At 59.6% G+C, this 14,097-nt stretch overlaps 1 protein-coding gene across 2 annotated transcripts; it reads right to left on the bottom strand.

Annotated features, from left to right (window-relative positions):
- Nucleotides 1–633: 633 nt before the first annotated feature.
- HR (HR lysine demethylase and nuclear receptor corepressor) lies at nt 634–14,097 on the bottom strand. 2 transcript variants are annotated; one of them, XM_040626546.1, is made up of 18 exons: nt 13,466–14,097; nt 11,968–12,748; nt 10,398–10,548; nt 10,131–10,318; nt 8,562–8,726; nt 7,706–7,795; nt 7,412–7,527; nt 6,528–6,609; nt 5,977–6,140; nt 5,623–5,859; nt 5,244–5,409; nt 4,990–5,059; nt 4,662–4,792; nt 4,421–4,540; nt 4,207–4,322; nt 2,066–2,230; nt 1,506–1,634; nt 634–1,352 (listed from the first exon to the last, which is right to left on the bottom strand). In XM_040626546.1, the coding sequence occupies exons 1-18, from the start codon at nt 14,075–14,077 to the stop codon at nt 1,290–1,292; spliced, it is 3,546 nt and encodes a 1,181-aa protein (XP_040482480.1). In that variant the 5' UTR covers nt 14,078–14,097; the 3' UTR covers nt 634–1,289. The 2 variants fall into 2 exon arrangements, with proteins under 2 accessions (XP_040482480.1, XP_040482481.1); XM_040626547.1 differs by lacking the exon at nt 2,066–2,230.

Here is a 14,097-nt window from a genome sequence, read left to right as displayed (position 1 = left end):
TTCTAAATGTTCTGAAAGTATATTAAATTTATAATAAAAAAATTTTATTTCATAAAAAAACATTCCCCAAACCACTGCAGGAACAATTAGGCATCCCAAGAGTCGGAGCATGCTGGCTCTACGATGTACAAGGGCAGGGGAACAGGCAGAGCCCCACAGAGGGCCCCGGGGGTGGGGAGGGGCTGTCAACTGTCTCAGGCAGCAAGCCAGTCCCTGGGGAGCGGGCCTGGGGCCAGCCACGGACGCTGAGGGCAGACGGCTAGGCAAGAGCTCTTCTGGGCCACACTCCCAGAGCTCCAGGTCAGACAGGAGAGCTGGGGTAGCCTGCAATGCCGGGCAGGCTGGGGCTCCCAGATCGCTGTCGCCCCAGTGCGCACAGGAAGGCTGTGTGCTGCCACACCCCAGGGCTCCGCCTTGTCCGCTGTCTGCTCTCAGGAGCATCCTCAGGGGCAGACCCCTGGAAGGTTCCATCTGCTCCTCAGTGGGAAGGAAGGATCCAGGCCCCAGGAAGAGGAGCAGGCAGGGGTGTTTGAGGTCCCTTTCATCATGCCCCCCAACCCCACTCCATTTCCTTGTCTCCCCCCCTCCGAATCCATGTGGCCTGCGGGAGCAGGGCCAACCACTCCAGCAGCATTCACAAAACAACAGACTTTAATGGAAATCATGAAGGAGGGAGGCGAGAAGAGGGAGCAGGGACAGGGCATTGCCCATATCATTCCCTCCAGCCAAGCCTGGGCAGTCTTCTGATGCCACCCCCACTCCCCACACTTCACTATTCTCTGGCAAAAGGGCAGGATTCAGCGGCTCCTTGTCCAGCATGCCTGCAGTGAGAAGGGCCACCCTGGAGCCCAGTGAAGATGTGGGTGGTGTAAGCAGAGCTCGGCACAGGTGGGACAGTAGGGAATGAGGCAGCAGAAGAAGGTGTTGCTTAAGCCAGCATGATTCCCAAGGTCCCCCAAGGAAGGGCGTTTGTCTCTTGGGCTCAGGGGGTAGGGGTTGGAGGGAGTCATTCACCCCCAGTGTGGGCCTGGTACCATGGAGAGGGATGCAGGGACAGAGCAGGTGCCAGCCTGCGAAGGGCAGGTGTGAGCTTCGATGACACTGTGGTTTTTGGCTTTAGGGACCAGGTTGGAGCGGGGAACAGGGTGCCCTGCCTGTGCCCAGAGTGGTGCTTGAGGGATTGATCAAAAGTCCCCAAGTCCCCCAGCATCATTCTCTGCTGAAGCTGTGCCGGGACTGAGCACCTGGTCTACCTGCCCCCCAACCTACCCCGGACACTGGGGATCCCCCTATTTAGCCTCCTGCAATGTTCCCACAGACACCTTCACTGCTTGGAACACAGCCCAGTCCATCTAGAAGAAAGAGAGAGGACAAGGTGTTTACAATCACATTCTGGGGCTCTTCCCACCGAGAATGCCCTTCCTGGGCCCAGGCTGGCCGGTGCTTGGCGCAGAGTGGATTTGCCGTGCCATCCCAGCCGCCCTCCTGGCCAGCATCACACTCACCTGGGCATAAAGCAGACGGTGGTCAGGGGACAGGCTGGATCCCTGGTGGCAGAGCTGAGCAGAGAGGGCAGAGGTCTCAGGGGACAGGAAGTGCTGAGTGACGCTCACGGTGCTTACCAGGCCCTGCACCTGTGCCACAGAGCAGGTGGGCAGAAGGTCAGCGGAGACTGGGGCTCAGGCATCCTCCCCCTGCCCCTCTTGTCCCCAAGGTCTACTTCCCATCATGAGCCCCACCCAGCTCTCAGAGAACGGAGGCCCTGGATCCAGCACCAGGGACTTCAAAGGGCATGGCCAAAACCAGGCCACGGGGAGGCCAGAGATGGCACAGGCAGGGTGGGCATCCGAGGACACGAAGCCCAGTGGGGCTAGAGGACTTCCGGACCGCTCAGCTTCTCCTCTCCTTACAGTGGGGTGGGGCTTCCTGCCCTGCCTAGCTGTCAGGGCATTGGGAGGGGCGAGGCCGGAGTGGGCAGGGGACCGCTGTAGCACTGTGATGTCTGCTCTGGATGCTTCGCATAGTCAGAGCACTCTGCAGAGCCCCTGGCCTGCTGGGGAAGCACCTGGTGGGGAGCCCCGGCGGGCACCAGCACGGCCTCTCCAGGGGCCTGCAGCAGGGTCCAGCAGTTCACGCCCCACTCCTCCCGCAGGCGCCGCCGCAGCCCTGCGTCCAAGTAGCAGCAGCCCGGGGTGCCAGGCTCCAGTTTGCCTGCTCCAGCCGGGCACACCTCAAAGAAGAGAAGGGGGAATGAGCAAGGGAAATGAGGAAAGGGCAATAGGATGGGGCATAGACTTCCCAAAGGCCAGGGGCACAAAGGCCAAGGGCTGAAGTGATCAAGTCTTGAGGGGCAGGCAGGGGCAGTCACAGGGGAAGGAGAAAGGCTAGTGGTGAGGGGCTGGGGCTGCTCAGGTCGGCAGAACAGAGACTGGTTGGACAGCGCTTAGAGGACAGGATTAGGGGCTCCGAGGCTAGGGATCTAAACCCCCACTTTTCTTGAGGCTAGATGCCTTAAATAGCCTCTGTGTCCCTGGCCTTGGGCCCCTTTCTCCAAAAACCCAGAAAGATGCCTTGCATGATCCCAACTCATTAACTGTCTATACCAGGAGCTCTCAACCTGGAGTCCCGTGAATGTCGTGAACTGTGTGCTAAACTGTAGGTCACTGGATAGCTACAGGTCCCTGGGGGGACCATCTAAAGCATCCACCGGATTCTTTCAAGATCCCAGATCCGGCAAAGGCCACGCAGAAGCTCTGATGCCCTGTGGATGTAGAGTCTTGCCTGCCAGGCTGAGACCTCTGAAGCAGGCTTGGCTATGGGGGGCCTTCAGCAGCTGAACCAGAGTGGGGAGCTCCTTGGGCAGACAGGGATTCATGGGAGCCAGAGAAGGAGATGCCCAGGGAGTACCTGCAGAGGCGAACGCCAGCATCACGCTCTACCTGGCCGCTGGCCAAGTCCACCCCTTCGGTAGGACCTCAGCAATTGTCCCTGGGGTTAGCACTCAGGGTTCGCAGACTGGGCCAAGGGGGAAAGGGGAGGCTGGTGAGCCGGGCTGGACCCTAGGGCAGCCCCAGGCAGGTGCCAAGGCTCTTTTGGCCTTAGAGTCCATCATGGAGCTAGATCAGTGTCTAGCTCCAGGCCACCCAGTGAGGATATCCCCTCAAACCTTCTCCGTGAATCATCAGGTTCGGCCATATGAGACTGCCTAGCGCCACCACACCCAGACTAGATGAGGCCATCTGTGTATGCAGGTGTGCTTCTGTCTGCTTCCTTCGGCGTGTTCCAGCGTCTGTGTGTACCTCTACGATCCCTGTGTGTGTGTCAGTGTGTCTGCAGATATGCGTGCCTGTGGGCAGGACGGTGGTGGTGGACAGCCGCGTTAACCCCTGCGTGTCGGTCTGTGCGTGTGTGTGTGTCTTTAGCAGGGGTGACACTTGCTGGATGTCTTTTCCCCAGGACAGTCAGGGTTCAGCTGGACTTTGGAACCACTGCGTCTGCCCTGACCTTCACACTAGCCTTCCACCTCCCCTGCCCCCTGGAGCTTCCTACCTCCTGCTTATCGTCTCATCTTCTCCTTCGCAGCTCCTTATCTTGGTCCAGTCTTTCCCATCTACCATGCTGCTTTCCTCAGCCCTCACTTGCCAGCACCCAAAAGAGCACCTCCTCAAAGATGTAGATCGTGGAGGGGGGCGCAGCAGGAGGGCATCTCAGACGGGCTTCCCTTCACCCTCTGCCACCTGGAGCCCATGCAGGGGAGACTGTCCCCCCGCCAGGAGAAACAGGGACGTAACCTGGGGTGGGAACAGCTGTAAGCTCAGGTCTCTGCTCTACCACTTGGCCTCAGTTTACTCATTTATAAAATGGGAACACAGCAGTGCCTAGCACACAGGGTGGTTGTGACAATTAACTGAGATCATGTACCCAAGGCCCTTCTACAGGGCCCAGCCTGCAACAGCTCCTGCTCTCCTTTCACCTTCAGCTCCCTGCTCGGCCCCTGCTCTTGCTGTGTGCCCCACCACACAACTTGTAAGGGCCCAATCTGCCTTCTCTGTGTGAGTCAAGGCTGTCCAGCTCACTTGGGGGGTGGGGAGAGTGAGCACATGGGGCACGCGCAACAGGGAGAGCTTCGGGGGGCTGGGAGCCCCCACTTCTAAGGAGCACGAGGGCAGTGCAGGGGAAGGGGAGGGCTCCCGGCTCCTTCCTCACCATCTGGAGAAAGCGGCGGATGCGCTGGGCGTCCTGGGCCCGGAACACGTGCCACACAGTGCTGACCTGGCTGCCCGGAGACCAGAGCCCCTCCCCGTCCAAGCCTGAGAGGAAGTCTGTGGAAAAGAAAGAGCTCAGGAGGGCCTGGGGGGAGCAGAAACAGCATGTCGAAATGCGCGGATTGTCCAACCCCTGCCTCTGGCCCAGGACCCACCTTTCTGCGCCCGGTGCCAGGCCGGCGGTGGGGCTTCAGCACGCACCAGGATGCTGACCAGGTCAGTCACCTCCACACAGAGGTTCTTGGTCCCCAGGTGCCCACGGTGTGGGCTCACCCCTGTGCAGAGGCAGAGAAGGGACCAGCTGGTCATGGGCTCCAGGACTTTGGCACAGACACATGCGCCCAGAGGCAATAGGCATGGGATCAAGGGCTGGGCAGGAGTGGAGTGGGCACTCACCATAGGCTGCCCACAGCTGGGGCTCCAGTGGACGCAGGGCAGGGCCAGGTGGGAGGTAGGAAGCCAAGTTGAGTTTCCCATGGCGGGCACAGTACTCTGGGAGGGGCAGGCTGGCAGCCAAGTTCTCCATCCTGGAGAGGGCGGGGACATGCCCAGCAGGCTCAACCCAGACACCCAAAATCCCCTCAAAGTCCACCACTACTGGGGTCACTCCCAGAGATAAGAGGGTCACAGGGTGGGGGGCAAAGGAGGAGGGGAAGTGAGGGCAAGGGGCTGGGCAGAGGCTAGGCAGGTAGGGCAAGCCCTTTCCCTTTGGTACTATACGCACCTGCAGGTGTCCTCGTCCCCCAGAGCTCTGTGCAGCAGGAGGACAGACCCCTCGTCTGACTTTGGGCGAACTAGGGGAGGAGACATGCCATTGGCCGGCGGAGGAATCTCCTTGCTCAGAAGACCCGGCCCCGTGGCAGCAAGAGGGATTCTGCCCTGGGTTCTGCTTCCGGCTCCCCCCCAGGTCACCATGGGACTCTGTTGCCACCTGGCTCAGCCTCCCAGCTCTCCCTCCCCCACCTCAGGGACACTTACTTTCAGGCCGGGAGAATCCCTCCCAGAATGTTGCACTGCGGAGGCTTGTGGGCTGGGGAGGCCCGAGGGGGGTCAGTGCCTGCACCTGGCCTCCAAGTGCCCCAAGAGCTTCTGTCCCCCACAGGTTGCCTCGCAATGTCCTCTGAATCCCTGACACCAACACGGGCTGTAATGAGGAAAGGCAGAGGGATGCAGGGAGAGTGGATGGGAAGCCGACTTGGCCAGGCCGCGGCACATTGTAGAGGACACCAGACCCGCGAGGGGACCAACCCTGTTGCCCACTCTGGGTGACAGACCAGGTCTGCCTGGGCCTTCGGATTAAGGCTCTAAGGGTAAGCGAGGCCGGGAGAACTGAGAGCCAGGAGGCAAGGAGCCTCACCTGACCCTGCCTCCAGTGCTCCTGGAAGAGGTGGAAGCCTCGCTGAGGCCTGGGCTCCTGCAGCCACAGCAAAGCTCCGGGAGGAGGCAGCCGGGGCCGCACTGGTGAGAGGGGCAGACCCAGACCTTTGCGCAGTCCCGGCCCGGCCCGCAGCCCCGGCCCCAGGGCTTTCTCCTGGATCTTCCGTTCCACCACCTGCGCGATGATGCTGTCCAAGATGTTGGTGATGCGGTCGTCCTGTGTGGACGGAAGGATGGAGGGGCAGGACAACTCAGGACGTGCCTTACCCCACAGGGAGGGCCAGCCCAGCCTCTGTCCCCGGGCCCCCAGGCCTCCCTCTGTGCCCTTGCTCACGCTGGGCAGGGCAGGAGTGACCGGGGCAAAGGCCATGTGTATCCGCTCGTGCCCCAAGCAGAGTTTGACAGCAGTGGAGGCCAGCAGTTCACAGAGAGAGGGACAAGGTAGGGGCCCTCGGCCGGCACGGTCCTCTGCCGGGGTCTCGGTGGAGTCCGGGGTCTCTGGCAGGGAGGAAAATGGTGAGGGGCTTCCCCTTTCTCTCGAGGCTCCACTGCCCACAGGCTCTGCCCTCGTCTCCTGGCCAAGTCTCTCTCCTCACTAGCATTGCCAGGCTCAGCTCTGCTCTGGAGGCGCTCACCTCCCACGCCTGCCAGCAGCTTCCCAAATCTCTCCGAAGCAGGGGCTCACAGTGGGGGTCTGACTGGAGAGGGGTGAGGGGACTTGTCCTAGATTTTATTTAGATTTATTTTCTCTGGAATGACTTAAGAAGAGTGATGGAGATTACGGGGGCGCAGGGTGGCTAAAGCCATTCCAATCTGTCCTGGGGACACCAACCGTGGCCCAGCCTCCCCTGCACAGTCCAAGCAAGGACCCGGGGAGCTGCTCACCCTCTTTGATGTCCTTGGTCCTGTTGGTATCCCCATTGCAAGAAGACTGTGGAACTGGGGGAGTGTTCTCTGTCGGCTCCTTCTGTTAAACCCCCCAATGCAACCAGAGATTTTAAAAACGGCAAACAGCTCAATCCAATTCAACCCACAAGTATTAACAACAGACCCGAAAATTGTGTTTACAGGGAGCAAAACGTTATGTGATATAACATTGGGTGCAAAAAAGTTGCTCACAGAATTCCATACACAGTATTGATTTAAAATATACAAAAATAGGCTGAACAAATATATAGACAAGTGACTGGAAAGAAATATGTCAAAAATATAGCAACGGTGGCATTATAGCCTATTGCTGCATTCTTCCTTATACTTGTTTGTATTTCCCGTAATGGGCGTGTACCACTGTCTGGCACACAAAATGCATTCGATAAACTATTTCTTGAATGAATCATTTTTATAATAAAAGCATGAACTTTATGAAAACCTTGTAAAATGCATACTGAGTGCCTGCCATCTGTGAAGAGCAGGGCATAGAGGGAAGGTGGGCCCGTACTCCACCCGCAGGAGCTGTGCCTGGGGAGTGGAGGGACAGGGCCCGCCAGCGAGCAGCTCCAGCATGACCGGGCAAGTGCTAAGCTGGAACGCGCACAGAGTGGGCAGGAGCTCCGAGCAAGCAGAGAGGGAGGTGGGGCCGATGCTTCAGCTCCATCCACGGATCCTAATCCCCAGAGGAGAGTGAGAGGTAGCTCGATTTTATCCAGCATCCATGTCCTTCATCCCCACCAAAAGACAAGGGCCAAACCCTGCCAGTAATTTCCAGACACACTGCTGAATCTTGGGCCCACCAGCTAGTGCTGGCACCTGTCCCATGCCCAGCTTCTTACCTGTTGGCCCCCATTCCCAGGGGCCCACACCCGGGCATCAGCTTGGCAGGGGCAGTGCCCCCGGATGTCAAACTTGACCCAAACCTCGTGCATGGCGGTGCTCAATTCTGCCAAGGCTGTGAGTAGGGGAGGGGAGACGGAGTTTGGTAGTGAGTGTGGACAGAAGGCCATCCCTGCGCTGCTTGGCCTCACCAAGCAGGAGGGCATGGGATTGGGCTGAGCCACATCCAGACAGGAAGCTGCTCTCCCCCAGGACCCGCCCTCTGCACGCCCCACCCCTCCGAGATGGCTCACCCTGGCTAGAAACGAATTGGGTGAGCATCAGGGAACTGGCAGTATGCCCAGCCTCTTGGGGACACTCCTCCGCGGACTCCTCCTGAGGGCCTGTGGGGTAGGAAGAAAGAAGCTGCAGGTCAGGAAACCAAGGTAACCACAGCTTAGAGTCAGAGAAGAAGGACAAAGGCATGGTATCTAAATCAAGAATCCATAAAACATGGGCTTTCTGGAACACTTGGGTTCAAGAATAACATAGGATCCTTTGCTTGCAGAACGCAGAGCCTTTCAAATGCTGACATGCGTTGCCAGACTCCAAAACGATCTCGTAGAATAGTGTTCTCAAACGTTTCTGACCCTGGAACTCTCTTTGGCTACCTCTGCTGGAACACCGGGAAATTTTAAGCCCTTGGGCGACTGACTGGAGCCAAGAGAGAAGAAGCTGAGAACCATGAAAAGAGTAAGACTTGGGATCGCAAGTTCTGAGTCTAAATCCTGGACCCGACACTTACTAGCTGTGTGACTTTGAACAAGTCACTTAACTTCTCTGAGTTTTTCTGATCTGGAAAAATGGAGCCAATAATACCCACCTCACCGTGTTGTAAGGTTTAAAAAGGTGCAAGCTGAGCAAAGTGGGAGGCATAGAGTAGGCACTCGACTTCTTCTAAGGGTGGGCAAGGACACAGGCGTGGCCCTCTGATCTGGGGAGAGGGAAAAGTCTGCTCTAAGGGGCATTGAGCCATGGTGGCCGAGGCTGGAGCTGGGGACGGGGGCTTTCTTGGGGAAAGGCAGCCCAGAAATGGCCACAAACCTTAGCGCTGCCCTTCTGAGGCCCCCGTCCCTGCCCTCCCGCCCTCGGCCCCCGCTCCTTTCCTACCTGCTCTGTCCCTGGCCCTCCTCGCACCCGCCACGCGACCGCAGGCCGCACACAGCCGGTGGCTGCAGTGGGGGCATTTCCAGTGGGTGTTGAAGAGTCCACGGCGGCAGCGGCTGCAGCAGCGTGCGGCGCCCGGGTTGTCCTCTGTCCCGGCCGGCCCCTGGCCTGTCGACCACGGGAGAGCACAGCGTCAGCAAAGGCTCAGACCACGGGCGTCTGAGGACCTCCCGGCAGGGATGGAGCTGAGCAGGAGCGGCTTCTGCTGTGGGGCCACCCCGAGGGGAGACAGGCCCTGACAGACGGCCTCTGTAAAGCAGCTCCCCACAGCACTGGCTCCAGAAGACCCTCCCAGGCGCAGTGCAGGCCTCGTCTCCCGACCATTCCCACCCCGGGCATTTCCGCATCACCCTGAACGACCGAGCCGCACTATTTCCAGCACCGTCCTGCGCCCACCGCCCTTCGCCCCGAGCTGGTGACCCTTCAGGGGACTCTGTATACCAGAAGAGGGAAGGCCTCAGGAGGCCACTGCTTCCCTCACCCAGAGCTTCTGACGAAGCCCCCCTCGGTCGTTCAGTGGAAGGATGCCAGTGAGCATGCGTTCATTTACTCATGCAGCCAACACCTTGCCCCGTGTGGGGCTGAGTGCTGAGGACTCAGAGCTACTCGGGGCTCAGAGCGGCCCTCCCAGCGCTCACACTCCAAGCGGGGAGATGGGCCCAGGCACACAGCAATGATCATGACGGCACAGGGTGGGCGGGCGCTGGAGTAGAATGGGGTAGAAGGACGAAGGCGGGGATGATGGGGGCAGCAACACAAATGGGCCCCAAGTGATGAGTAAGTGTTCATTCATCGGGGAGAAAGGGAGGGGAAGGGCATTCCAGACAGAAGGAACAGAGAGTGCCAAGGCCTGAGGGGATGGACAAGCTGGGGTGAGCCGAGGAGGACGGGCCACCGGGTGATGTGGAGTGCTGGGAATCCAGGCTGAGGGAGTGGCAGGCTAGACCGGCTGAAGAGAGGGGCACGGTGCTGGACTCTGGGACAAGAGGGAGCCACCAGTGGGCCCCTACCCAGCTTGTGACCTTATGCAGGGGTGTGCGCACATTTTCAAATGCACACTCGGGGTTGTGGGAGGGAGTAGGAGGGAGAGCCTGAAGCCAGAGGGACCCGCTGAATGCCTGGCACCCCACCGGTCTTTTCACATCGACCCAGACCATAAGCCTCGAACAGCAGGGAGGGTCCCCGCCTTCCAATGCCCTTGAAGACACTTGGCACTCACCCTTGTCTCCCCAGCAAACCCAGAAACTCTTAGGCAGCTGGACTGCCCCAGGTTTCACACCCTCCCAACGGCCCTCGCCCAGGCAAGAAACTTCAGAACTCGTGTCGACTAGGAACCTAAGCCAGGAATAAGGGCAAAACAGGGCAGGAGCTCTCCTGAGTTGGTACCAGGATAGACAGTGCTAATGGGAGGGAGGGACCCACACTCTGCAAGCCCCATGCTCCATGTCAAAGCACGGTGACCACAGGATCCAGCCTTCCCGGGCTCCTGCCTGCCCCATGGGTCCTGCTCACCTGCCCGTTGGGCCCAGGCCAGAGCTTCGCGCTCCCTCCGCAGCAGGCGGCAGAGTCGGTCCCCCAAACCACTTAGCAGATGCTTGGCAAGGCCCTTGCTGAGCCGGGCCTCGGGGCCAGACCCTCCTCCTGCCTCAGAGCTGGCTGCTGAGTCTTCCTCCTGCTGCCGCTCCCCTCCCAGAGGCAATCTGGAGACAGGGCACAGGAAGATAAGGAGGGAGCCCCGACCGGGAGGATGCTGGGGGCACCCAGGGGCAACACCCTCACCTCGGCACTCGCTGGGCGTGGCGGGCCAGGCCTCCCGCCTCTCCAGCCGCATGGGTACAGCTTGGGCACTGAGCCATGCCCGCCGGGGGAGCCGAACGAGAGGTACCCTGAAGCCCTGGGTCCTGGAGGATGGCCCTGCCATCTTGGGGTCCTGAGGAGACAATGAAGCTGGTCAGAAGTCTGGGCCTCCTGAGCTCCTGTGAACCCCAGGCCCTGCCTTTACACCCAGCCCACCCACGCGCGGAGCCAGCCTAGCCCCTAGGCCCTGGTCTTCAAAGCCTGATTTGGAGCTAGTGAAAGTGAACCAGACAGCCAGAAACTTCACCTAAAGGGCTGGATGGGGAGCCTGAGAATGCCCTGACATGGCCTGATGGCCGAGAGGAGAGGTTTGCTGTGCAAGCTTGGAGCAGCTGGGGGGATCATCCTGCCCCAAGTGCAAGATCCAGTCAGTGTAGACTTTGTTTTATCTTTTTTTTTTTTTTTAAAGTAAGCTCTATGCCCCAACACGGGGCTTGAACTTGCAACCCTGAGATCAAGAGTCACATGCTCCACCAGCGGGCTGGCCAGGCGCCCCTCAGTCAGTGCAGACTTCGGATAGCTCCACAGTGGGCTTAGTGGTACTGCTGGCCTCACGTCAGCGTGAGGAGACAATCTGGGCATAGGACGGAGGGTGCAGGAAGGTGAGAAGGCCGGAGAGTTTCAACATAGGCCACAGGTGCAGTAACCCAAGAAGGGAGAGGGGCCAACAGTTCCCAGCCCCGGCAGAGGCCTGCGAGAGCACGGACAGACCCACGGCAGGTGTAGGGTGCCTGGGTGAGGCCACTGAGAGCTTCAATCCAGGCCCAGTGGTCCAGGAGGCCAAGAAACTGAAGTGACCCTGAAGAGCTGAGACTGGGGCTGGCAGTGCTGGAACCCTCCATGAAGAACACAGCGTGACAGAGGGTCCAGGATGCACCCAAAGTCCTATCACTGGCCGGGTCAAAACTGAGTTTCCATGATCTGGGTGGCCAAGGAAGGAGTTGTTCGTTCCCGGGGTGGGACAAGAGGTCCTTCAGGAGGGACGGTCCCCCAGACAGGGCTATGCGGCACAATCACAAAGATGAATGTTTACTAAGTGCTTACTCAATACAGTGCCAGGAAGTCTTCAAAGCCCTTTATGTGAATTATACCATGTCCTCTTGCGGCACTCTTTACGAGGTGGATGCCATCTTTATCCCCATTTTAGAGATGAAGAAACTGAGGCCCAGAGAGGTGAAGTAACCAGCCCAAGGTCACAAAGCACCAGGCAGCAAAGTCAGGACCCAGGCACTCTGACTCCAGAGGCCATGCTCTGAGCATGTGACATTGCCACTGCCACATAACAGCTTGGGCGGAGGCAGATGGAAGTAAGAAGCCACTTGCTGGCAGGCTGTGGCCTATAGATGCTGAGGAACTCCCAGAGAACCATCACACTCGGGTAGGAAACCAAACTGCTTGTGCGATTCACTCACCAAGGGCCTAATGACCCCACGTGCCCGCAAAGCCCCAGTCCTGGCCGCCCCTTCCCAGGTACGGCCCCCTGCACCCTTACCTCTGTGGTCATCCTGCTGTGCGGCCTGCGCCTTGTTTCCAAAGGATGAGTCCAGCATCTCCTGCCAGCCTCTGGCCCCCTGCCCCGCGCTCCCTGGGAAAGGGTCGGGCGGGCGCTTGGCAGCTGGCCTTCCACCTGCTCCCTGGACCTCCGGGCTGCTTGCCCTCTTGAGGGCCTGCAGCTGGGCAGATGGGCTCTCCTCGTCCCCAGGGCAGCCACCTGGACACCCGAACTGCTCAGAGTGTCGTGTGAGCCATGTCTTCTTTAGCTTGGTGTGATGGCTGGGTGGGCAAGCCCTGGGACCAGAGGCCTTGTTCGCTTCCTCGTTGGATTCACTGGGCCCGATGGTGCCCCCCTCCTGGCACTTCCCACACGGGCCAAGACCTCCATCTCTAGCAGGTGGGTGAGATGAGCAACAGTCCCCCCGGGTGGTAGGAGGCCCAGGAGAGGGGCACCTTGATGTGGCGGATGGCCCCAGCTGGTACCCAAGGCCCCCACCCCCCGGTACAGCCCAGACGTTGCCAAGAGTATGAACCAGGCCCGGGGGACAAGTGGGCCAGGGGGTCCGGGGAACAGCGTCTGGATGCCCCAGGAGCAATGGGCAAAGGTTCTGATGTCTGCCGACTCCTGCCTCTCTGTCTCTCTGGTGAGATGAAGGACGTTCCACTTCCCCAGCTCTCTGGAGATGCCCACCAGGGGCTAAGCCTAACAACCCAGGTTCCGCGGTTGCCAATGGCTCCTTTGCCAGCCTGAGAATGCTTGGATCCTTGTGGTAAAAGCCCTAGAGAGAGGAGAAGGGGTGCAGCTCATGCCGACTTTGATCCTCAGAGGAGAACTGATGACCAGCAGGTGTGGGCCTGTGTGGCCTTAAGGGGGCAAAACACTGAAGACCTCAATACTGGATGGCAGACCCCGCTCCCTGAGTGCCTCCCCACCGCCCTGCTACCCCCCGGCCCCGTCCCTCCCTGGGATTTCTCAGACCTGCGCACAAATACAACAACAAAAGGCTTAGTGCCTGCCACCACCGAAGGGCCTCCAAGGATCTATTCGGATTGTTTGGTGACCACTATCCTACTGGTCTTAAAATAGTTTAAATCTTATTCCTGGGCATGGGGGTGGGTTGCCTGGGGCGGGGGTGGGATGGGGCGGGCAGATGCCTTAGACACAGGCCATGGGGACACCTGCACATCCCACTCCCAGATGGAGGGCCTTGTCTGCCCCCCTCCCTGACCCCAGGAAGAGACCACATATTCGGAGGCCGCAGTTCCTAGGACCTTGTTCTGGGTGGACAATGAGAGTCAATCCCTGAAATGGCCCAAAGGCAGGGAAGGCTCAGTGAGATGGAATCGCTCAGAGGAGGATTTGCTGGAGGCTGACTCTGTCTGAGCTGACAGGCTCCTCTACTAGGGTACCACCTTATGCTTTCGTCAGAACAGAAGAGCAGAGTGCTGTGGCCTGGCAGGGCTGTTCGGGGATCACTCTCTGCTCCAACACTCACCTTGCTGCCCAAACCGAAGGCAGAGGGCAGTTTGGGCTGCCCCCCTGAGTACACCCAGGGGTGTGGGGCCAGGGGCCAGTCACACGGACGCTCTGGGGGCAGGCTGGACACTAGGTAGGGTGGCAAGCAGGTGGGCACCCAGAAGGGAGCTTGCTCGAGGATCTTGGTCTCCAGAAGGAAGGGGCAGTGCAAGGGCCGGAAGGCCACAGGGTCACTCTTGGGATGGCCACCACCATGCTCAGGAATCAGGGGGCCATAGCGAGGCGGGCACGATGAGCCACAGAGTGCCAGTGGGTGGGTAAGCATCGTCTCCTTCCAGCGCAGCCCCTCCTTGCTGCCCAGCCAGCCGGCCTTCCTCTCCCCATTTCGGGGGCCTTCTCCCTCCACCAGTGGGAGCGTGTCCTTGGGGCTCTGGGGAAAGCCAGGGGGAAGCCAGGAGTCTGGGGTGCTTAGAACACCCCTCCAGAAGGGAGCAGGCTCTCCCAGGCACAGTGTGTCACGGCGCAGACCATCTCGAGGCAGGGTATCCGGCTCCTGTCCCAGGACACCATTCTCAGGGGCTGTCTTCTCCCAGGCTGGGCTGTCCTTCAGGAAGCTGGGCGTACTCTCCATCACTCTCCTGCCCTCATGGG

This window comes from Ursus maritimus, unplaced genomic scaffold (genome assembly GCF_017311325.1).
Source record: "Ursus maritimus isolate PB19 unplaced genomic scaffold, ASM1731132v1 scaffold_11, whole genome shotgun sequence".
Taxonomy (NCBI): domain Eukaryota; kingdom Metazoa; phylum Chordata; class Mammalia; order Carnivora; family Ursidae; genus Ursus; species Ursus maritimus.
The sequence above is the reverse complement of the archived record's forward strand: the minus strand, read 5'-3'. Positions and strand labels throughout refer to the sequence as shown.